Source organism: Acanthochromis polyacanthus, chromosome 20 (genome assembly GCF_021347895.1).
Source record: "Acanthochromis polyacanthus isolate Apoly-LR-REF ecotype Palm Island chromosome 20, KAUST_Apoly_ChrSc, whole genome shotgun sequence".
Taxonomy (NCBI): Eukaryota; Metazoa; Chordata; class Actinopteri; family Pomacentridae; genus Acanthochromis; species Acanthochromis polyacanthus.
The window spans coordinates 30,825,851-30,852,152 of NC_067132.1; the positions used below are offsets into that span (position 1 = coordinate 30,825,851).

At 36.0% G+C, this 26,302-nt stretch overlaps 1 protein-coding gene across 1 annotated transcript; it reads right to left on the minus strand.

Moving 5' to 3' along the window:
- Positions 1–3,774: 3,774 nt before the first annotated feature.
- nrn1a (neuritin 1a) lies at positions 3,775–23,967 on the minus strand. Its single transcript, XM_051940337.1, has 3 exons — positions 23,636–23,967; positions 14,459–14,606; positions 3,775–9,025 (listed from the first exon to the last, which is right to left on the minus strand). The coding sequence occupies exons 1-3, from the start codon at positions 23,691–23,693 to the stop codon at positions 8,797–8,799; spliced, it is 435 nt and encodes a 144-aa protein (XP_051796297.1). The 5' UTR covers positions 23,694–23,967; the 3' UTR covers positions 3,775–8,796.
- Between the last annotated feature and the right edge of the window lie 2,335 nt (positions 23,968–26,302).

A 26,302-nucleotide genomic window follows, 5' to 3' on the forward strand; every position in this document is an offset into this window, starting at 1 on the left:
CACACAAAATGACCACAAAGACACAAAATGACCACAGACACACAAAATGACCACAAAGACACAAAATGACCACAGACACACAAAATGACCACAAAGACACACAAAATGACCACAAAGACACAAAATGACCACAAAGTTACACAAAATGACCACAAAGTTACACAAAATGACCACAAAGACACACAAAATGACCACAAAGTTACACAAAATGACCACAAAGACACACCAAATGACCACAAAGTCACACAAAATGACCACAAAGACACAAAATGACCACAAAGAGACGCCAAATGACCACAAAGACACAAAATAACCACAAAGACACACAAAATGACCACAAAGAGACGCCAAATGACCACAAAGACACACAAAATAACCACAAAGACACACAAAATAACCACAAAGACACACAAAATGACCACAAATAGACACAAAATAACCACAGACACACAAAACGACCACAAAGACACAAAATGACCACAAAGTCACACAAAATGACCACAAAAACACAAAATAACCACAGACACACAAAATGACCACAAAGTCACACAAAAGAACCACAAAGAGACACAAAATGACCACAAAGACACACAAAATGACCACAAAGTCACACAAAATGACCACAAAGACACAAAATGACCACAGACACACAAAATGACCACAAAGACACACAAAAGAACCACAAAGAGACACAAAATGACCACAAAGACACACAAAATGACCACAAAGACACAAAATGACCACAAAGACACACAAAATGACCACAAAGACACAAAATGACCACAAAGACACACAAAATGACCACAAAGTCACACAAAAGAACCACAAAGAGACACAAAATGACCACAAAGAGACGCCAAATGACCACAAAGTCACACAAAATGACCACAAAGACACACAAAATAACCACAAAGACACAAAATGACCACAAAGAGACGCCAAATGACCACAAAGTTACACAAAATGACCACAACGACACACAAAATGACCACAAAGACACACAAAATGACCACAAAGACACAAAATAACCACAGACACACAAAATGACCACAAAGAGACGCAAAATGACCACAAAATGGACAGAAATGACCAAAAACACACACTAAATAAACAAAGTGAACACAAAGCAAATGAGCAAAAAGGGACACAAAATGAGATAACGGAGCAAAAACTCAACTTTGCAACACGGACGAGCCGTTTCACACACAAATAAGCTCTAAAATGACAGGAAAATCCCCCCAGAACAATAATAAAATCATAAAATTAAAATAAAACGCTTGTTCGATCCCTCTAATATCCACCTTTTGTCTGTACTGGCCTCTGTGGAGCCCATCACGTCTGCTCAAACCATCATTCTGGGAGTTTATTAATAAAGTACAGCAAAGTGTGAATAAAATGAGACTCGCAGCAGCAAAAACCACAAATATTCCTCTTAAATCTACTCTTTGAGAGGTTTTTTTTTCCTACAGGGCTCCATAATATGAATTTTTATGGTTAAAATTTCCTCCTGGATGGAAAACTGTCTGTTTGTCTTCTTTAGAGGTGGATTCAACGCCATAAAACACAAAGACAGAAATATTCACACTGACAATCACCTCGTTGGAGACTGTTTCCGCATTTCAAGCACCAGTAATATCCCCTTTTCTCTGCTCTGTTCAGTCTAGATCCAACTTTACAGGATTATTTTGTTTATTAAAATATGAGGAAGCCTGAAAAAATAAGCATCTCTACTGAAATATCACAAATATTCCACTTGGAGTCGATGTTCTGTCCGTCTTCAGGTCGTTTATTTCAGGTTTCTAAGTTGTAGTCTTTAGTTTATTCATCTGTAGAAACTCTTGAGCGGTTTTTGTTCTTTGGAAGATTCTCAAGCTGATATTTCCGCTTTTTTCAGGCTTTTGTGGACGACGTGCTTCACTGTCAGGACTATGCATTAACTGTGGTAGTCCTGGTCAGGAGAGACACAAAATGACCACAAAGACACACAAAATAACATCAAAAAGACACAAAATGACCACAAACATTCACAAAATAACATCAAAGAAGGACACAATGACCACAAAAACACACAAAATAAGATCAAAAAGACACAAAATTTGCACAAAGACAAACAAAATAACATCAAAGAAGGACAAAATAACCACAAAGACACACAAAATAACATCAAAAAGACACAAAATGACCACAAAGACACACAAAATAACATCAAAAAGACACAAAATGAACACAAAGACACACAAAATAACTTCAAAAAGACACAAAATGACCACAAACATTCACAAAATAACCTCAAAGAAGGACACAATGACCACAAAGACACACAAAATAGCATCAAAAAGACACAAAATGACCACAAAGACACACAAAATAACTTCAAAAAGACACAAAATGACCACAAACATTCACAAAATGACTTCAAAAAGACACAAAATGACCACAAAGAGACACAAAATAACATCAAAAAGACACAAAATGACCACAAACATTCACAAAATAACATCAAAAAGACACAAAATGACCACAAAGACACACAAAATAACCTCAAAAAGTCATAAAATTTCCACAAGGACTCACAAAATAATATTTGAAGACTTTAAGGTGGAATAAACGATTAATTTAAGGGTTTTTTTGGCAGGAGACGCTGTATTCGCCATTGTTGCGTGACCCCCGTGCTTTTTTAAATTTATTTATACACATACACACATATACCCATATATACATTAAAAAAAATAGTACAACCATGGAAATAATAATATAATAATAATATGGAGTTTCTGGATTTCCAGTTCATGAGGACAGCTTTCTTGGCGATAGTTGGGCCGTGAGAAGTATTTTATGGTTTGATTTATCGACTGTGGATGATGTTAAGTCTCCTAGGAGGCACAATGAGGGGGATAGTGGGATGCAACAGTTCAAGAAGTGTGATAGTGACTTTTTCCCAGAAGTGTTTGATGGGTGTGCAGTGCCAGAAGGCGTGAATATAAGAGTTAATTTAAGGTTTAACCCTCTTGTCGTCTTCATTTACGGCACCAAAAAATATTGTTTCCTTGTCTGAAAAACAAAACAAAAAATTCAGCAAAAACATGTATAAAAATTTACAAAACCTTCAGGAAGAAAATGTCAATAATTCCTTAAAAGTTTCCCTTAAAAGTTTTATTTAAAATAACATTGGCAAGAAATAAAAATAAAAAAACAAGAAAAATTGTAAATATTTTCAAAAAATGAGTAAAAAAAATCTTACAAATATCTAAAGTGATTCCATATATATCGGTAAAACTTCTAATATTTTCTTTAAAATCATTCACATAAAATCAACTGAAATTCACTGGATTTTGGTTGGAGGTTTTTGTGAATGCTCTTAAAGAAATATATCTATTTAATGTTTCTTTATTTCCACCAAAAAATGTTCAGAAATTTCCCAAAAATGTTGATAATGTAGAACTTTTCACTGTGAATTTTTTTCTCCACATTTTAAAACTTTAAAACGAGTCAGTTTGACCCGTAGGACGACAGGAGGGTTAGATGTTTGGAATGGTGGACTGAACAAACAGCTGCTACATCAGGACATGCAGCCAGCCTTCCTCCTCGTCCTCCTCTTCCTCCTCTTCGTCTCGATCGATATGAAGTGAGTGCTGAGACATGTGGCAGCTCAGGGACTCTCCCTCATTAAATATGAATGAACTCCAACCCAGCGTCCATCATCCCCGATGCAACAAACCACACAGGATAGGAAGGAGCACCACTTTATCCCCCCAGTAAAACCACAACACACACTTATTTTCAAACATTAGTCTTTTTTATTTATTACTCTTTGTCATTTTAGCAATCTTGTATTTCTTTTTTATATCTCAGTAGGCCTATAATCTGTAAAGTATCAATCTGGTGTTAAAACTGTGTCTATAATAGAGCCTCTTTATATTTTTATTTTCTCAAAATCCTCTTCATATACATATTCTCTTGTTAAATGATTTTCTGAATATTTTCTTCTTCTTTTTTTTAAACTCTTTTTGTTACGCAACATCCCCATAAACAAACAAAGAGACAAACCAACAAACAAACGAACAGAAGTTACACGTCTTTTGTCAGAAGGCAGTGGAAACGTCGTCGGTGCCTCGGCAAACAAACAAACGACCTCTCTGGATTTACTTACTGTATTTTATGATGCTACCGTATCGTTGGGCTTTTTATTCTAACATACAGACCTAAAATATATCACCTAAACTCGTCTAGTATGAATCACTGCTATGAAAAGGGGGGATGTGCTAAATGGCAACAGTCATATCACTCTTCAGCCACGGTTTGATTTATTTTTTTTAGCTACACTGGCCATGAAGTCACATCTTCGTATTGCTGTCGGCTTTTCAATACATCATTTCTCGTTAACCGTTTAGCGCACAGACTCATTCTAACACATGGTTCTGCTGAGCAGCGACGTACATGACTGGAGGACAGTGGAGATTTACCGCCAACATCAACTAAAGTTCATTTTAAAGTTCTGCTACTTTCACGTCCAAAAAGTACTTAAAGAGTTCCCATCAGTTTTACTCTGAAATTTAACTTGTTCTCGTCTGGATTTCAGGAAATGGGCGCGACGTCTAAACAGAAAAACTGATTCAAGAAGAAAAGACAGAATGGATTTTTTCTAAAATACTTTTAGCTTAAATCTGAGTGTAATTAAGAACCAATATTCCACTTGAGTAGAAATTTTTAGAATCAAATCACAATCCTATCTGAAAGGAAGAGTGTACCAAACAAATATTAAATCTGGTTTAGCTGCTAATCTGTCAGCTAGTCTGACCTAATTTAACTGCTTCCAATATTTTTTAGCTGCTAGCCAAATTGTTGGCTTCCCTTTAACTGATAATCAAATTGTTGGCTAACCTGACTTAAATTGTTTTAGTTGCTAACCAAATTGTTGGATAACTTGACTTGATATGTTTTAGCTGCTAACCAAATATTTAGCTAAACCATGTCTAATACATTTTAGCTGCTAACCAAACTGTGAGCTAAACCATGTCTAATGCATTTTATCTGTTAACCAAATTGTTGACTAACCCCGTCTTATACATTTTAGCTGCTAACCAAATATTTAGCAAACCCAGCCAAATAAGATTTAACTGTGAATCAAATTGTTTGCTTACCTAACCTAATACATTTCTAAAAGCTAGCCAAACGGTTACCTAACTTGGCACAGTCATATTTTGCTGCCAACACCACATTCTCTGTTTTAGTCTCTAAACTGAACTGTTGGTGAACCTGCCTTGATCTCATCCAAACAAAACTGTAAGCTAAGCTATCACATTCTTTGTTGTAGCTGCTGAACTGAACTGTTGGCTAACTTGATTCAACCGATTTAAACTTAGCTGTTAACTAACCAGATTCAGTATACTTGCTGTAATGTGTTCATATTTTAGTTGCTTCCTGATATGTTAGCTAACCTGACCTAATGTGTTTTAGCTGCTAACCACATGGCTGGCTAACCTGACACAATCCCACCAACACAAACACAATCTGAATTATACTCTAAAATAAACTGCTAACCACTAACTTGTTAGCTAAACAAGCTGGTTCTACTTTAGCTGCTTGTTAGTTTGTTAAATTTAGCTGCTTAACTGTTTATTTTAGCCATAGATTGTATATAAAGATGGACGTAGCATCTGGCTCCAAAAATGAAGCCCACCCGGAAATGTCAAAAACTTGCAATATCACACCGTCCACTAGGGTTGGCTCCAAAAAGCCTTTTCTCCATAGACCCCAATTCATCACTGGAAAAAATAAAATTTGATAGACTGATGTTCTACAGCTCAGGATGTTTTTCCCGTTAGTTTTCATGGTCAAAATGAGAGATCAGGTGGCCGATCTTAAAATAAATCAATACTGAATTTTAAATAAATCGTTAAAGTTGGCGGAACCAGGGGGCGTGGCTATACTGGATAGACAGTCTTGTCTGGAATGATTGACTTTAGGGTAAGGCTTTCAGCAGTCTGGCTTCAGTCTGGCCCGCCCATAGACTGGTCCTGCCCCTAGTTGCTCTCCGGTCCAGCCTGTTTGATGACGCTTTTTACGTCACTGGCTCCAAAAAATCCAAAATGACGTCCAGGAAGTAGCAAAATCCGGGCTTCATTTTCTCGGCGTTGAAACCCGTTGGTTTCAACGCCGATTTTAGCCCAGGTGGCTCAATCTGCGTAACTGCTTAACTGAACAGTTAGCTAACCTGATCTGGCGTGTTTTCAAACTACTTTACGTTATTAGCTAGCTCTGAGCTAACCTGGTTACGCTTTAGTCATTTTCCCATACTGTTAGCTAAAATGGTAATCTGTTTTTAATCGCAAACCAAATGGTTATTAGCTGTCAACACAAGTATCGTCTCTTTTAGCATCTAGACTCTTAATTTGAACACCAAACTGGGCCTTTGAATTAACTAGTTCAGTCTGTTTTCGCGGCTAAACTGTTTAGCACCATGATCTTTAAGCTAATCACATTCAATCAGTTTAACAGTTAAACCACACAGTTAGCCAACATGACCTAGTTTGTTTTGGTTGCTAAGATAAAACAATCTATTTTAGTAGCTAATGTGTTAGCCATGCTGAACTGTAAACTAAAACCCAGCTATCTATTTACAAAAGGAGATTTGTGACTCGGGTGAGCATAATTTGCTGGAGTGGACAAAATTTGGGGTTAAAATTATCTGGAGTTTGTTTGGCTAGCCTCGAGCTAATGTGAATCTGTCAACACATCGGAGTTTGTGCCCATTTCCTGAAATGTTTGAGACTCTCTGAACTGATATCATGCAGGTTAACGTCAGTCTAGAAAAGCAGGCTTTATACTCAACTACATCCCTGCACCTCAATGTTTGGTGGGGGAAAAAGGCTACGGTCACACCAGGAACTGACACAGCCAGAATTTCTTCACGTGGCGTTGATTTTTATAAGTGGTAGCAAGCTGGCCAGCTCGAGAAACAAAACACTATAAATTTAAGACTCACGACTGACTGCAAGCCATGCTGCATGGGTCACAGGTCAATACTAAAATAGCTTTGCCTCCTGAACGCCGACCTTGACGGGACGACGTTTTACAAAACTGGCTTTGCTGCCGGTTCCAGCCACTTCCTTCATGAATGGAGCTGGTGTGACCGTGGCCCGAGCACAATAAATAGCCAATACAAGTACAAATATTACATCACGATCAGGCATTCAGTCCATCAGATCTACCACACTCAACTTGGCGTCGTAAAAAAGGAAAAACTGTCCATGATGGAAATGAGGCGACGGGTCTGAAACGGGCTCCATGTCTCGGCTTGTCTTACTGATTTTGTGGCATTAAGCTGGGCCTGGCGTTACACGTATATATGTACGTAGGCTATATATGTATGTTAGAGTTCCTATATAGTCTACCCTAGCCTAAATGGGAACCCTGATATACATATATAGCCTAACAGACTTGAATCCTCAGCTTGTCTATTGGCTATATGGGTATGTATACATGTACCATGGCTGTATGGGAACCCTACTTTGCCTATATAGCCTACCAGGCTCAAGGCCTTGGCTTGTCTTATTGATTTTGTGGAGTGAAGCTGGGCCTGGCATTACACATCTATATGTACCATAGGCTAATTATGTATATTAGGATTCCCATACAACCTACAGTACGTATACATGTACGTATGCATGTAGGCTATGGATACGTATACACATAGATATATTCGGGTTCCCATATAACCTACAGTATACATATACGTATACATGTAGGCTATGGATACGTAAACACATAGATATATTAGGGTTCCCATACAGTCTTCCGTACCAAAGGCTGTATTGGAACCCTGATGGTTTCGAGGCCTTGGCTTGTCTTATTGACTTGGTAGCATGAAGCTTGTCCTGGTGTTACACGTGTATACGTACTGTAGGCTATGTATGTATCTTAGGGCTCCCATGTAGCCTACAGTACATATAAACGTAGCCCCATGTAACCCAATGTAGTCCATGGTACATACATACATACTGTAGGCTATATGGGAACCCTAATATACATATATAGCCTACCAGGATGGAGGCCTCAGCTTGCCCATAGACTATTAGGGTACATATACACATAGGTTATGGTAGATATGCACATACCATAGACTATATGGGAACCCTAATATATGCATATAGGCTAACGGGCTGGAGGCCTCAGCTTGTCTTATTGATTTTGTGGCGTTAAGCTGGGCCTGTCGTTATACGTGTATACGTACCGTAGGCTATATATATGCATATTAGGGTTCCTGTATAGCATGCCGTAGACTATATAGGAACCCTAACGTACAGCCTGACACTGTGTCAGCACCCTGCAGTCACATAGCGCTGTCTGGACCTAGCCTACTAAACATCAATAATTCATGGTTGACTTTAATACTGTGTAATTCCACGATTGTAAGTGGGCAAGAATCCATCAAAGTTTCATCATTGTCATCGTTTCAGCTCGCCGGCTGCGTCTTGAATATTTCATGTGATCGACCTCCAGGGCAGGTCAGCGTGCGATTGGATGAGCGCTCCGGGAGGACGGCCAGCAGAGTCCCAGGAAGGCAAGCCAGGCCGCTGTACAGTGATGTCGCAGTAGAAATCCATTCCGGGTGATTTTTTTTCTTTTTTCTTTTCTCGTGATGAATTCAAACTCCTTGAAGTTGTAGTTTCAGTATCTAAGAGCAGCTATCACTCTTTTTATATTTTATATTTTTTCACATGGATTTTCCCCCCGTTTTTTTTTTTTTTAAACTTCCCGTCGTTTCGTGTTTCTACGTGTTTTTCCTCGTTTCCGTTAAAACGCCAGCCAAGTCAGTACGGTGGGCAGCGTGGTCAGAACCAGGACCAGGCCCCGGGCGTCGGCGGATCTGGGGGCTCCGTTGCCGCCGCCACAGAGTTCAAACAAACTCCCACGGAAATTCAGGTTGCGGGACTCCTTTTTCAGTTTGTCCCAGAGGTCCGTCGCTCCCTCCTGGCAGTCGGCCAGCGCCGTCGTGGCACAGGAGTGGAAGTTATCCCAGTAGCTGGCGAGAGAAAACACAGCAAGCGTTAACACCACAAGCTCTCAGCTGCAGTGGGAGGCTGAGTTCTAAACTGAACGCATCACGAAGCAGAGCCAAGAGTGGAAGTCGTCCCAGAATCTGGCAGCACGGAAAACACAGCGAGGGAGAAGCTTATGAAGACACAGCCGGTGAACTTCGTCTAGTTTATATATAACAGGAAAACAAAACTGAAGCAAGTGTGCCGGAGCCTCGGAGCAGATTACTGATCAGCGTTGGGCCAAAAGACACAAGCACTAAAGACAAAACAAGAGCTGCTCGACCAGAAACCCCAGAGCTCACGTCTTTTAGCAGCTTACAATAAAAATATTATATCTAATCAGTGTTTTAATGGATGATACCAAGATTTGTATGCTCTGTGGTGACCTTTGTCATTATATAAGTGAAAAAGTACAAATGTATTCTTGATTTTGTTCCAGTCAATCAGGAAAAGGCTTTAAAATAATTTGTTCTCGAACACAAGATGATGCATTTCATGGGTTTATCCTCCAACTAATCAACATTTTGACATATTTATACCGGAGTTAGTTAAATAAAATGTGAAACAGGATGTAGAGAACATTATGCACTTTTTTTTATAACAGTTTACATTGCTACCTATGCTTTTAGCCAACAATTTACACTGCTAGCCGTAGTTTCAGAAGCATTTTTTAAGATTACCTTTTTTTTTGTATTTTAGGTATGTTTGTTCAATTCTAGCCAACAATTACACTGCTAGTTGTACTTTGACTTAATAATTTTCAGTTATTTAAGCATTTTATCCAGTTATTTCAGCTGCTTATCCACTTTTTTGTGCCAATTTACACTGTTAGCCAGACTTTCAGCTAACAGTTTTCAGTGGTTTGTGTTTTATCCAAATATTTTAGCATTTATGTACTTTAATTTAAACATTGAACCTGCTAGCCAGATACTAGCCTGCAGTCTTCACATTTTTTAGACATTTTAGCTAGCTATTTTGGCCGTTTCTTTGCTTTGAACAAACAATTCACCATGTTAGCCACACTTTTAGCCAACAATTTACATTGTTAATCATACTTTCAACTTGCAGTTTTCAATAGTTTGTGTTTTATTCATATATTTAGCTATTTCGGTGCTTTTATTTTAAAAAATTAACCTGCTAGCCATATATCAGCTTGCAGTTTTCACAGTTTTATACGTTTTAGCTAGCTATTTCAGCTGTTTCTCTGCCTTGAGCCAACAATTTACACTGCTAGCCACACTTTTAGCCAACAATTTAAACTGCTAGCCATATTTTTAGCTTGCAGTTTTCACATTTTTTAAACATTTTAGCTAGCTATTTTACCTGTTTCTCTGCTTTGAACCAACAGTTCACACATTTAGCCACACTTTTAGCTGTAACTGTTTAGTTGTTTATGTATTTTGCATAGCCGTTTTAGCAATTTGCATTGTTAGCCATACTTTTGCCAAACATTTTTTATAAAATATTTTTGTATTTTAAGGTATCTATTTCAACTGTTTATTGTTTATTTGATTTTAGACAGCAATTACACCGCTAGTCATACTTTTAACCAGCAATTTACTAGCCTAGCCGCACTAGACCCAGGTCTGAAGACACAAGGGTCTAGGAACTCTCGACAGGGAGGGAGGCGGGCTAAAAGGTTGTCTTTCAAATCACTCTGCAGCAACTGGGTAGGTATACAACCAATCAGCACAATGAATAGGCTGACGGCGTTCCTAGGGCGCCGGAAATCAGAGGATGCGGGAGTTCAGTGAAGCCTTATTTATACAGTCAATGGGTGAAGCTCAAGTATATTACAGACATGTTAACAGAAAGATTATTCAGAGTCGGTGCTAATGGAGCTCAACGACTGTTGTCGTTTTTGTTGTCGACCCTGGCAGAGAATTAAATTCGTTGCCGTGGGTTGTCTAGCACGGCGAGGCTAGTTGTTTCCTGTTGTTTCTGTCAGAATCGTCGCGCCTCTGTCGTCACTTAGTTACGCCCGCCTTCTGACTCTACACTTCATGGTGATTGGTCCGGCCAGTTTTAGGAGAATCCAACCTCGAGGCTTACCGAGGGTAACTAGACCCACCCTGGCAGAGAATTAAATTTGTTGCCGTGGGTTGTCTAGCGTGGCTAGGCTAGCAATTTACATGATTAGCCACACTTTTAGCTGACAATTAACATGATTAGCCACACTTTTAGCTGACAATTAACATGATTAGCCACACTTTTAGCTGACAATTTACATGGCTAGTCATGCTTGGAGCCAAGAATTTACACTGCTTGCAATACTTTTATCCAAAAAGCATCCAAGATTTTAGGCATTTATTCAATTTCAACCAATGATTTACAGCATACACACCTTTAGCTAACATTTTTCAGTTATGGTACAGATAGCTGTTTATTCATTTTTAACTAACAATTAACACAACTAGCTATACTTTTAGCTAATATTTTTTAATTGTGTTTTTAGAGAGCTGCTTTACCTGTTTAGTCACTTTTATCTAACAATTTACACTGCTAGCCACATTGTTAGCTAACAGTTTCTGAATTTTAAGGAGGTATTTTAGCAGTTTAGCCACTTTTAATCAGAAATTTACAGTTAGCCACATTGCTAGCTAACAATTTCTAAATTATAGGTTGCTATTTTTTGCAATGTAACCTACAATTTGGACCATTAGCTGCAATTCACTGTTAATGTTCAGGTGTTTGTGTTTTCAATGAGCTATTTTAGCTATTCATTCACTTTTATCAAACCATTTACACTTTTAAACACATGATTTGCTCAAAGACCAGCAGAAATTTAAAAATGTGACTATTCGTTTTATCTTCACAGTTTCTGGCTGATAAATGGTGTCATTCTGGCATTTATTTCAAAGACAATGTGCCTTTTATTGTGATTAAATTTCACTATTAAAACAGAAGCTCATCTCTTAACGCTGCCTCCTTCCCTTTTTATTCTTTCCTTTTCTGTTGTTTCCCATCCTTCTCCCTGCCTCCTCTTCCTTTTTTGTGTCTCCTTCTCTATTTATGCTTTTCCTCCACTGTTAATGTTTTATTCATACTGAATCCTCCTCCTCCTCCATCTTTTCCTCCTCTTTGCCCCCATTTTCAATCTTCTGCTTTGTCTGTATTTGCTTTATTTCTTTCTTTATTTTTCCTTTCCTCCGCCTCTCATCCCTCCATCCTTTTTTCTTTTTTCCATCCCCTCCTCGCTGACGTGAAGTTGGCACCATCCATCCATCCGTCCATCCATCCACACAAAAGACACGCGGCGGATCTAATCCAATCTTCCAATCTGCTCTTATTGATGTTGACCTCCTGAACCGAGCCGTGTCGACGCTGCATCTCTGAGCAATTATCATGCGAGTGTGTGCGCATTAACGCCGCCGCCGCCACGCCTCGACACCGCTGTGATGGAGCTGTCACTGCATTAAAAAACCATGAGCGGGAGGCGGGGGCTTCCTGCCGCCATCTGGTGCCCACCGGCCGGGATGCTGGTGTGTCGGGCGGATTAGAGCAGGAGGGGTTTTTATTGCACATATGCACTCCCCCATTATTGCCTAACTACCCCCACCCAGCCTCACAGCCCCCTCAGGGTTTGGGGCTAAATTACTCATATTATTTTCACTGAGAGCAACAGTCAAGAGCCCCTCAGTGTCCTCAGCAGAGACATTAGCAGCCCTGCAGCCCACCAGAATCATTAAAACCCCTCTAAGATCACTAAACAAAGAAAACATGGCCAGAAGTAACCTAAAATTAAACGACATTTTTACCAAAATGAGTACTTTTTGTCCAAGTTGACGTGTTTTGGCAGTTTAACTCATCAAAATAGCAAAAAAAAATGGAACTTTGTGTTGGCATTCATTAAATTTAGCAGATATTTGAAATATTTCCACATTTTTAAGGGTCAGTAATTAAAAATCTGGCCTCTAATGGAGCCATTTCATCATTTGGATCAGATGGAAACAGTTTGTCTCTGTTCAAAATAATAACAAATCTTTCTGGCTAAAAAAATGGACAAAAGTAACCTGAAAATGGTCAAAGTTAAACAAAATTCATCTAAGACTATTTAAAAACAATTCAAAATGGCTCAAACTTTTGTCAAAAGTGACTTTTGTTGGCATTTTAACACATCAAAATAGCAAAAAACTGGAACCTTGTAATGGCATTCATTAAATTTATTGGATTTTTTAAGGGTCAATAATTGGATATCTGGCCTCTAATGGAGCCATTCAATCATTTAGATACACTGAGAACTATTTTACATAAAACAGTTATTAAAATTACTGAAAAAATAGCCCAAAGTTACCTAAGATTGTCCAAATTAAACAAATGAGTCCAAAACTGTTTAAAAACAATCCCAAATGACTCAAACTTTTGTCAAAAGTGACTCCTTTTGACTGTTTTAGATGTGAAACTATGCAAAAAAATGGAACTTCATCTGGATTCTTGTTGGCGTTTTTAGATGTCAGTGGGCAAAAACTGAAACTTTGTCCTGCCACGCATGTAATTCAGCTGATATTTCAACAATTTAGCTCTTTTTTCTCTCAATTCTTAAGGATAAATAATTACAAATCTGGCCTCTAACTGATCCATTCAGTCATTTAGATGTGCTGAGAACAGTTTGTCAACATCAAAAGTAGCTTAAACCTTTCTAAAATGAATCCAAACTGTCCAATAGGACTCAAAATCTGTCCAAAATGATCAAAAAATGTCCAGATTTACTTATTTTGGCAGTTTAACAAATCAAAATAGGAAAAAAAAATGGGACTTTGTCTTGGCATTCTTTAAATTCAGCAGATATTTGAAACTTTTTTTCATTCAGAAGGGTCTCTCTATGGATTGTTGATTCTGTAAAACAGCGAAAACCAGCTAACCAAATCCAACATTTCTGCACCCCATCCATCCACCCTGACCTCCTCCCTACAGCAAACTTTGACATCTGACTTCCTTCTTCGCTTCCATCAAAACGATCTTCTGAATCCTTATTTGAAGAATCTTTTATAACTGTAGTTAAATTTAAGACACAAATGTATAAAAACATGGTCGCCAAGTGGTCAAACAGCAAATCGGCGGTTAAGGTTGTGATACGGGTGTGGCTACAATGACCAACAAACTTTCTGTTGAAGTCCAGTCTTTCTTCTACCCATCCCTCCACCCCGACCTCCTCCCTACAGCAAACACAACCTGACATGCTTCTTTGCTCCTGACAAAATTTCTACAGCCAGTAGGGGGCGCTGTTTATGCCGCGTGCATAAAAACATCCCTCCTCACTTCTGCTTATTTTGGTGTGATTTTCAGTACTTCTGCAGCATTTCACTGCCAGTTTAACGGGATGACGCGGTATCTTTGTGTTTTCCGGCCTCTGATGCTCCGCTGATGTGATGTTGTGTTTTTGTCGTGCACGGTTGTGTTGGCGTCGCTGAACGTACGTGCAGATCTTGTGCAGGTTCTCCCTGTCGTCCAGGTCCTGGGGATAGTTGGCCATGTCGTCCCCCAACTGAATCAGACAGTCTGAGAAACCTTTAAACACCGAGTCACATTGACCAGCACTGACCAGCACCGTCTGCAACACCGAGACTGTAGGGGAAGGAAAAGAGAGACAGAAAGACAAGTTAGCATCACATAGAATGACAGTAATCTTCTGTTTGACCTTGCAGGACAACGACAGGCCTCTGATTGGCTACAGCATCCCTACTGGAGGAACAAGTCCGTACATTACGCCTCTCTGTGCACAATTCATCCTCACTTTACACTTCCTTTTAATCAGTATTTCAGTTTATCTCTGGTTAGTTCATTTATTTGCTGGTATTTATCAAAACAAAGTGGAAATCTGCAAGATAGTTTTCACTCCTTGTCGTAGTTTTTACTAGCAACTGTCAGATTTCATTTGATTGTCCACTGTTAGCTAACATTTCAGCTGCTTTTAGCTAGCGGTTTAACTGATATATTTTCAGACAATAATTTAGTAAACGGCTCTTTATTTACTTAGCTCTTTCAACCTTCTGTCCATTTTGATTCACTAATCATTTCAGTTTCTGTGTCCACACCGTTAGCTAATATTTCACCTGCTGTTAGCTAGCGGTTTAACTGTTTGCCATATTTTCAGACAATAATTTAGTAAACGGCTCTTTATTTACTTAGCTCTTTCAACCTTCTGTCCATTTTGATTCACTAATCATTTCAGTTTCTGTGTCCACACCGTTAGCTAATATTTCACCTGCTGTTAGCTAGCGGTTTAACTGTTTGCCATATTTTCAGACAATAATTTAGTAAACGGCTCTTTATTTACTTAGCTCTTTCAACCTTCTGTCCATTTTGATTCACTAATCATTTCAGTTTTTGTGTCCACACTGTTAGCTAACATTTCACCTGCTGTTAGCTAACGGTTTACATTTTATTTAGCTGTTTGATTTAAATTCATTATATTTAATTTAATTTCTGTGTCCACACTGTTAGCTAACATTTCACCTGCTGTTAGCTAACGGTTTACATTTTATTTAGCTGTTTGATTTAAATTCATTATATGTGACTAATTTAATTTCTGTGTCCACACTGTTAGCTAACATTTCACCTGCTGCTAGCTAACGGTTTACATTTTATTTAGCTGTTTGATTTAAATTCATTATATTTAACTAATTTAATTTCTGTGTCCACACTGTTAGCTAACATTTCACCTGCTGCTAGCTAACGGTTTACATTTTATTTAGCTATTTTATTTAAATTCATTATATTTAACTAATCATTTCAGTTTTTTGTCCACACTGTTAGCTAACATTTCACCTGCTGTTAGCCAACGGTTTACATTTTATTTAGCTGTTTTATTTAAATTCTTTTTATGTGACTAATTTAATTTCTGTGTCCACACTGTTAGCTAACATTTCAAACATTTTTAGCTAGCCATCCACTAGCCATGCTTTTAGCTAATAATACTCCTAATGTAGTTCACTGTTCCACCTTTTCCTCCCTAATGTTTAACAAATGATTCCATTTGTTTTATACCATTAGCTAACATTCCAACTGTTCATTTCTAATGGTTTGTGTGCTAACAGTCTCAACCATTTATTCACCTTTTCTCCATTACTTATCTATTTTAATAATCATCTAATCTGGCCTTCTAGTCTTACTTTAAGTTCAGTGCATTCGACTCTTTTGTTGAATTGTGTTTTGTCAGATTCTTCATTCTTGCTGTTACTAAAGTGAGGTGTTTTTATTATTTTTTAGTTTTTTAACAGCAGCTTCTCTTAGAAAACTAAACCCTCTCTGTTTATTTATAATTCTGTGTACGATGGAGGCGGTTAATCAGACGTCTGCATCCATGACAGGGAGCGTTTCTAATCAGCTCCTCCTTAATTCACCTCTAACAAGCAGAGAAAACACGCCACAGTGCACGGGTTGCCAGGTCTGACACGCCTCCTCCCCCACTAACAGCACACACACACCCCTTTACATGACCTTAGCGTGTCTGTGTGCGCGCGGTTGGTTAGGCTGATTGATTGGTTTGGAAAACAACACGGTTCCAGTCGATGGGATGGAACCAGCTCAGCGTGACGACGGATCCGTTCATCAACACGTAAAAACGCCATAAATCACAAAACCCTGAACTACACGTCTGATCTGATTAGAGCCTGTACAGGGAAACATATCAGGCTTTTTAAGGAGTTTAAGCTTCTATGATTCGAGCAATTCACTGTTATTTTACACAGTTTCCCTTTATCCTTAAATTACAGGTAAAATCTACAAAAAACACAGAAAGAAACGTCGTTATTTTATGTGAACTATTAAAAATAAACTCCAAACTGTAAAATATCTAAATTAGATCAAATCTTTATTACTTCATTTCAAATACAATCTACAAAAATCACAGAAATTAAGTTAATTTATGTTTGAATTGTGAAAAAAAAGGCCAAAACTGTAAAGAAACAGCATTTTACTGTAAAATGACGCTATTTTTTTTACTAAATTTAAATCAATTTTAAAAATAGGTAATTGTTCCTATTTGGAAAAAATGGGGGAAAACACAAGCGTATATAAAGACTGAAAAATGATAAGTGCTGTTTTTATAAAGTTAATTCATAGGTTATCCTTCTTAAAAAGTAAATTACAGATAAAATCTACGACAATCTGGAAAATGAATGTTAATTTATGTTAGAACTGAGCTAAAACGGTGAAATATCTACATGGAAAAATAACTGTTGTCTTTTTTGTGTTAAAAAAATGTTAAATGTTAATGATAAAAAGTCCTTAATTTGCATGACCTGTAAAGAAACAGCATTTGACCGTAAAATTAGACTATTTTTCTTTATTTAAATCAGCAAAATATAGCTGTAATTCATTAGTACAGTTATTTTACAGATATTCATTTTTTTTGGTTAAATTATAAATAAAATCTCCTTGAAGGATTCTTGACAGTGACGCCATGAAAAGACATTTTTAGTTCCACAAATAACCTTTACCATGCCTTAAAATACCATAAAAATTATTCCTTTAATCAAAATAAATGGTGTTCAGAAGAATTTGAACCAAAGCAGGTTCTTTAAGGAAACATTTTCCACTTAAAACTTCATTTTTAACCCAAAAAATAAGTCAAATGTAAAGAATCTGCAGAATTTCTTGGTTCCTTCCATTAAAACACATTTAATATTTTGGGTTCTTGGTTCAACATGTTCCAACTAAACCAAATAACAGCAAGAAAAATAAACGTTTCTTATTTTAAAATCATTTTAACAGCATAAAACCAACACAAAAAGCCTAAAATGCATGAATTTGATCACATTAATTGTATTTTAGCTCGTTTTGGTTCATTTTGGTCAAAGTATTGTTGATTCAAAAATGCTTTCAGGCCAATTTTGCAGCAAAAAGTGTCAGATTTAAAGATAAAACTTATGAAAATAAGGGAAAATTAGCAGCTGGAGATGCAGATGTTATGTTTAGGAGGTGGTGGAGACCAAAAATGGAGCTAAAAGGGGCAGAAAGCTTCATCAGGTGGCCACAAACGTGATTTTAACCGATCATGTAGCCGCTGACAAAGAAATGTTTCCCTCCATTTCTTTATGCTAAGCTACGCTAATCTACGCTAAGCTATGCTAAGCTACGCTAACCGCTCCTTATACCGGATCTGTTCTCTAATATTCATCTTATAGTTGAAAAAATAGCAAATAAATCTGATAACTAACTCTTTAAAAACACCTGCAGGACAATAAATTTTGACCAAATCTGTCTCATTTAAATGCAGTTAATTTACATTTTTAGCGTCATTAAACATTTTAACGCCACATTCTGTTTTTTTTATTTATTTTTCACTTTTTAAGTCGAGAAATTTCACATTCTGAGAGTCATAATGGATGATTTTGTCACTAAAAACTTTAAGTAATTATTGTTTTAGTGTGTTTTCTTTTTTCTCCTCTTTATCTGTGATTTTTAAAATTTCTTTCTCTCTCTGGTGTTTTCTTTAATAGATTTTTAAAACTTTTATTCTATTATAATATCATATTTACCTGTAGTACAGATTTTTATTTATTAGATCCATTTTATAAAATTCTTAGTGCATTAAAAAGCTTCTCTGGAGGTTTTAGATTTTTATGCATCATTTTATTTTATTCAATTTGATTAAAATTGAGTCAAATCGCAGCATAAAATAATAATAATTCATATATTTGTGAATAAAATGACTAAAAAGCATAGATATGAGTTTAAATCTCATTTATCTGTAATGAGATGTAATAATGTGAATAGAAATATGTTTTTTATATATTTATTTGTAATATTTTTTTACACTAAACCAATGCTTTACCAAAGGTTAAATAAAAGAAAAAAGCATGAAAATAACTGTAATGTTCTGGCTGCCACAGCACCAAAAAATACACAATTCATAATAAATAGTAGCTTCACATGAGTAAAATCAAATTTTCACCTTTATTTTATATATAGTCAGGAACAAAAACAATTCTTTTAAATAAGTTCAGCATTTCTTTTGCTCTGAAAGCTTCTCATAAATTAAATACATCAAATAAAAATGAGAAAATGAAGTCATTTTTCTGCTGTTTGTCTTCGTTTTCTATAAATCTGTTGAATAAAAACGGAATATCAGTGAAATTATGCTTTTATTCCATTTCTAATAATTCACAGCTGCAGGTTTTTAATATTCTTTAACATCAAACATGTTTTTATTTTTATTTTATTAATATTATTAAAATATTTTAAAAATAATTATAAACTAAAAATACATGCCAATATTTATTAAAATAAATAGATAATTATTGTGATAATATTTAAAAGGCCTCTCGGTGTGTTTTTTTTAAATTTAAATTCATTTTATTATTTTTATCAACATTCAAACATTTTGAGTCTTTCAGACAAAATCATGCTGAGTTGTGTTAATAATTAATTATGTTGTTTTGTGTCTGGTTGTTTGCTTTTGTTCTGGTTGTTTTGTTTCTGTTTTTAGGTGTTTTGTGTCTTTTTTAGTCATTTTTTTAGTCATCACTCTGAGTTAATTTTTGTGTTTTTGTCGTTAATTTGGATATTTTGTCACAATTTTGTGTCAGTTTGTGTTTATTTTGTGTGTTTTTGTTGTTATTTGTGTGTTTTGTGTTCCTTTTGTGTGTCTTTGTTGTTATTTTGTATTTTTTAGTATTTTTGTTTGTCATTCTTTTTAGTTTTATTGTGTTTTCTTTTGTTTTCAGACATTTTGTGTCAATTTTTCTACATTAGATAAACTAATAATGTAGATTTTAACCGTTTGTTTCAGATAAATTAGATTTTCTCTTCATGTTGTATTAAAACTGAACAGAATTAATAATAATAATAATAATAATAATAATAATTTCAGTGAAATATTTCATCAGGAAACAGAAAATGATTTAAATAAATGAATTTGAGGTCTTTTTCTCTCAGACTTTTGGACTCTGAGGGTGAAAATAAATAAAGATTTCTCACATCAGGAGGAAAAATTCTTCTTTTCTGCAGGATTTCTGTTTGGTTTCAGGTTAAATTTAATCATTAAAGCATTAAAAGCTGCATTACAGACATATAAAAGACAATATAGAAAAACAAAAACACAACAACTAACAAAGAACCAGCCTTCATCTGTGTGATAAACGTGTTTTTTATTCATTATAAATGTCATAATGTGTTTTTTATTCATTATAAACGTGATAAATGTGTTTTTTTATTCATTTTAATTGTGATAAATGTGTTTTTTATTCATTTTAAACGTGATAAATGTGTTTTTATTCATTTTAAATGTCATAAATGTGTTTTTTATTCATTATAAACGTGATAAATGTGTTTTTTATTCATTATAAATGTGATAAATGTGTTTTTATTCATTTTAAACGTGATAAATGTGTTTTTTATTCATTATAATTGTGATAAATGTGTTTTTTTATTCATTTTAAACGTGATAAATGTGTTTTTTATTCATTATAATTGTGATAAATGTGTTTTTTATTCATTTTAAACGTGATAAATGTGTTTTTCTTCCTGCCGTGGCTGTTTGTGTGGATGTTGGAGGCATTACATCATATGAAGCTGCAACATGAAACTCTGCAGCTTCTTCTTTTTTTTCTCACTGATTTCCACCAATCAGCTGCAGGCAGAAGCATGAATGAAAAACCAGCTTTTATTCACCACGAATGCACCTTTCTGTCGCTTTTCTTTAATTATTAACGGAGATTTGTGATAAATTCGGTCAAATCTGAGCTTAAATGTGACGTTTTTAGTGTTTCTGTTCGCTTTTTCTTTGTTTTTACTCCTTTATTTGCAGTTAAAATCAGTGTTTTGTTATTTTTTTCCATTTTACTCGTTTTTGGCAGCTTTCATTTCAATTCTCCATCTTTTAAAAATCACGTTTTTGCTTATTTTTTAACAAGAAAATAAACATCTCCACACATTTTCTTCATTTTTTCTACTAAATCCGTCGTTTTTTTCTTCATTTTCAAAATATTTTTCTGCATTTTTTCACTATTTGTGGCAGAAAATTAGAACAATTCGTCGTGATTTTGTGTTAGTTTTTTGTGTTTTGTGTTAATTTTTTGCATTTCGTGGTCATTTTGTATTTTTGTTGTCATTCTGAGTGATTTGTGGTTGTCTGCTGTGCTTTTGTCTTCATTTGTTGTTTTTGTGTGTCTGTGGTTATTTTGTGTGTGTTTTTGCAGCTAAAATCAGCATTTTGTTGTATTTTTATAATTTATTCGTTTTTGGCAGCTTTCTTTTGAATTTTCCACCTTCCAAAAATCACGTTTTTGCTTTTTTTTTATTTAAAAACTTAAATTTTCTTATTTTTGTCACTCAGTCTGTCATTTTTTATTCATTTTTTTGTATTTTTCTGCATTTTTTCATGATTTGTGACACTAAATCAGACAGATTTGGCGTCATTTTGTGTGTTTTGTGTTATTTTTTGTATTTCTGTGGTTCTTTTGTTTGCTTTTGTCTTCATCCTGTGTGCTTTATGAAGCTAAAATCAGTATTTGTTGTATTTCTACGGTTTTATTCCTTTTGGGCAGCTTTCATTTTAATTCTGCTCCTTCCAATAATCACGTTTTTACGTCTTTTATTAAAAACTCAAAATATCTCCACACATTTTCCTCATTGTTTTAGTAAACCCATCATCTTTGGTTCGTTTTTTCTGCATGTTTTCATCTTTTCCTGACACTAAAACCAGGACAGTCCCGCTGCTTTTTCTTTCTTCCTTCTTTCTTTTTTCCTCCCATCATCGCACTCTTTCACCCCACCTCCTCACACACACGCACACGCACGCACGCTGTTGCCTGCAGTGTGTGGATGCCAGCAGCAGCAGCAGCAGCGTGTTGGAGACACACCCACCTCCGACGCACACGAGGCCATTTTACGCGCGTAAAAAAAAAAAGAAGAAAAAAATACAATCCTCAATAAATTATACATAAAATAATCCAGCTTTGTTTCCTGTTTTTGGTAGAAATGTGCAGAAAAAATTTGGATTTTAACGGTTTTTCTGCAGCAGCTTCAATTAAAACACAGAAAACTCGGATTTCTGCGCAAATCTGCAGGAATTTAAGAAACAAAGACATAAAACAAAACCATCCAGCTGCTTTTATTTCCTTCATTAATCAGAATTTTCCTAAATTCAGCCTCAAACTCTCGTTTAAAGCTTTTCTTCTCGGTGCTCTGCCTGTTTTCTGCTCCTGAAGCTTCATCTTCTTCTGTGGAACAAAAGCACCAGGAGATTCTGCGTCTTGAATAATTCAGCATTTCTCTGACACGCACGCGCACACGCACGGCGCCCTCCTCCTCCTCCACGGCGTCGTTATGCAATGCAACAGCACAAAACAACAATCAGCTCCGCGTTCCTCCTGCTGCTGCCGCTGGTGCAGCTTTTCCAGAGATTAGACGGAGCCCGTTTTTATTTTTCCCTTTTTAATTTTAATTTTTTGTTCTTTTTCAGTTTTTTTTTGCTGCAGCTAAAACCAACACGCAGTTTTCAGTTTTTAAATGTTAAAAATAATATATTTAAAACAGTGCATGAGGCGTGTGCACGTCTGCTGCTACTCTGACAGAAAATAATCTCGATCGAAATCCGTCTTTTTTTCCTTTAAATATCTGGTAAATACAACTGAACAGGAGGAGGACGGAGCTGAAGGTGCTTTCGTTCCCCTCCGTACCCGTGAGTCTCTCCCGGTGTCGCTCCGCGCACTGCGGCGGGAGAACCGACACCAAACCGGAGAGGAACGGCTCCGCTCGGACGCGTTTAATATCTGGGAGCTTTGATTTTTTTTTTCCTCCCCTGCAGGCCTTTTTTCTGCTCCTCTGCAGCTCAGATCAGATCAGACCCACATGATTCTTTTTTATATTTATGTTAAAAGGATTTAAACTTTAAATAAAGAAAATAATAATAATAATAATAAAAGGTTGAAGTTTAGAATAAAAACGCAGAAAAAAACCGTCTCCAGTTTGGGACAACCGGGGGAGGAGGGGGAGGTGGGGGGGCATTCCCCTTGTTAACGCACACACACGTGCACGCGCACACGCACGCTCGCACTCGTGTCACGCACACATTCTCCATGTGAAGTGGAGCCCCGTTAAAAGCGGCGCAGAACCCAGAGGAGATAAAAATAAAATGTTTGAAAATACAACAAATATTTTATCTTCATGATTTCAAATGAATTCAAGTTTACGAAATAAAACAATAAAAAGCGAAAATGAAGCCGTCTAATTACAGGAGAACTCTTTACTCTCAGGAGGAATGCGGGAAACCCGCAGACTGGACTGTTAAAGAGTCAAAAAACGAAGAGAAATGCGCGTGAAGATGGATTTAAAAAGGCAGGAGATGAGGGTTGAGTTGTGGAACCGTCTATTTACAGGAAAACTCTTTACTCTCAGAAGGAATGCGGGAAAATCTGCGGGCTGGACTAGTGAAAGTGTAAAAACACGGAGAGAAATTGTGCCTAAATTGTGCGTAAAATGTGCGTAAAGCTGGATTTAAAGGCAGAAGATGAAGGTTTAATGTGGAGCAACAAGAGGCAGCTGCTCTGAAGGCTCCGAGGTTCCTGACTGAGACCAGAGCGGGTCTGAGGGTTTACAATCAGAGCAGACAGGGGCTCGGCTCGGCTCGGTTCGGTTCGGTTGCTCACCTATGTGGAGCGCGAGCAGCAGAGCGAGGCATCTGGAGGACCAGCTGGTTACTCCCATCCTCTGCGGCGCCTCTTCACCATCAGAGCTCAGATTCACAAAGTTGGAGGAGCAGCCGAGGAGGAGCCGCACATTCCGCCAGGAAAAAACCCGCAAAAAAGAGAGAAAGAAAGGAAAAAAACAGCCGCTAAAAAATGAGTAAAAATAAACCCAACAACCGGAATGAAAACCGGACAGCTCCGCTACATCCGGGCCGCTTCCTGCGACCTGCTGCCGGTCAGAGCTGCTCCTCCGCCGCTGCGCCTCAGAACCGGTTTTACGGTCTGAAGGGAAAAATATGAAGCAAAGAGAGAGAGAGAAGCTCCTCCTCCTCCTCCTCCTCAGTCACTATAATAATAATAAATAACATTAATAACATTACTCACAGGTCTGGTTTTAAAATGAGTCAAATGTCAGAATAAAAGCTCCTTTTTAAATTAATAGAGACTAAAAATACATTAAAATACGATAACAAATGAATCTAAAGTCTAAAAGGCCTCAGTGTGGAATAAAAACAAAGATCATTTATGGAGTTTATCAATAATCAAATATTTTTAATGATCCAGAAAAAAGGAAATAAAATCCTGATAAATTCTGTGACTCTGATTGTGTTTGATTTAGTTCTGGTCCTTGTGTCTTTTTTTATAGCTATTTTGTGTTTTTTTTTGATCATTTTGTGTCTAATATTAGTAATTTTGTGTGTCTTTGCTCGTTATATATCTGTAAATATAAATAATTCAGTCATGTGATAAATATTAGAGCATTGTTTTCTGTTTTCTTCAGTTTCTTCTTCATTTTAATGCTTGATACAAAAAAAGCTGCTTTTGTTAGGACAAATTTAATGAAAACAACAAAACTATCTCAGAACAGTTTAGTTTCAGAGCTGATGTCAGACGTTTTAATGGTTTTCTTGATCATAACAGAATCCCTTCAGTTCTTCCATCAGTAGATACAAAAGTTTTAGGACACTTTCTAATTCATTTGAATGATAAAGTGTCCTAAAACTTTTGACAGGGGGTGTATGTCATTGTTCTGCCAGAAACAGCTTTTAGGATTCCATGTTTTCTTTTCTGTCTGTTTCAGTCCCATGATCCACCAGGAGTTAGTACTGATCCAGAACCATTGTTCCTGATGTCTCTTCATGCTCTCCACCAGCTTCTGATCACATCATTCCTGTTCCTCTCATTCTAACTGATCTGCTTTGTTTTTGTTCTTCTGGTTCTCCGTTTAGTGTTTGATGATGTTCCACAGGTTTTCAGTTGGATTTAGATCTGGTGATTGAGCAGCCAAGGCATGGTTCCAATGTTCTGGTTCTCCATCCAGGCTTTAACTGAGCTGTTGGAAAATCCAGTCATTGGAGGCAGGAAAGAGTTTTCCATCTGATGGAAGAAGAATGTTTTCTGGAGTAGTCCCAAACATGACCTGGTTCATTTGCTCTTTTTTCATTTTGTGTCTCATTTTTGTCATCTTGTCTTGTGTTTTTGTCATTTTGTGTCTCTTTTCTGTCATTCTGAGTCTTATTTTTGTCATTTTGTGTCTCGTTTGTGTCATCTTGTCTTGTGTTTTTGTCATTTTGTGTCTTATTTTTGTCATTTTGTGTCTTATTTTTTGTCATTTTGTGTCTTGTTTGTGTCATCTTGTCCTTTTTTTTTGTCATTTTGTGTCTTATTTTTGTCATTTTGTGTCTTATTTTTTTGTCATTTTGTGTCGTATTTTTTGTCATTTTGTGTCTTATTTTTTTGTCATTTTGTGTCGTATTTTTTGTCATTTTGTGTCGTATTTTTTGTCATTTTGTGTCGTATTTTTTGTCATTTTGTGTCGTATTTTTTGTCATTTTGTGTCTTATTTTTTGTCATTTTGTGTCGTATTTTTTGTCATTTTGTGTCGTATTTTTGTCATTTTGTGTCTTATTTTTTGTCATTTTGTGTCTTCTTTGTGTTGTTTCACACAGCTTTATTTGCTGTTCCACTCGTACTGAAACAACCTCAGATTGACTAAAAACCTTCAAATCTCACTGAAGTTGATTTTAATACTTCAATTTCTGCTTCATTTTTGTCCTCTACTTATTTTAATTTGATTTTATTTATAATATAATTTGATACTCATTTTGTCTGTTTTATTTCATTTTACTGAACTCTGTCTTATTTTCTTGTATTTTTTGTTTTAAATTTTATTCTGTCTCATATTACTTATTTTTTTAAAGTATATTTGATTTTTTTATATTATCAGTTACTTTTATTTTAGTTTTATTTTATTTTTCATTCTACAGAATTTTATTTATTTTATTTAGTTTTTATATTTTGTTCTGACTCATTTTACTTTTTTATTTCAATTTGAATATGATTTTATTTTACATTTTATTCTGTCTAATTTTATTTTTGTAATTTATTTTTTTCAGTTTTATTTTATTTATTTTTCTGTCTCATTTTATTTGTTGTATTTCGTTTGATTTTACTTTGATGTCATTTCATCTAATTTTGCTTATTTAGTTTCTTTTTTAATCTTATAATTTATTCTGAGTAATTCTAATAGTTTTATTTAGTTTTATTTCACGTTTTATTCTGTTACTTTACCTATTTTTTAAATGTATTTTATTTTTATTGATTTATTGTTATCCTTTTCCTGCTTCA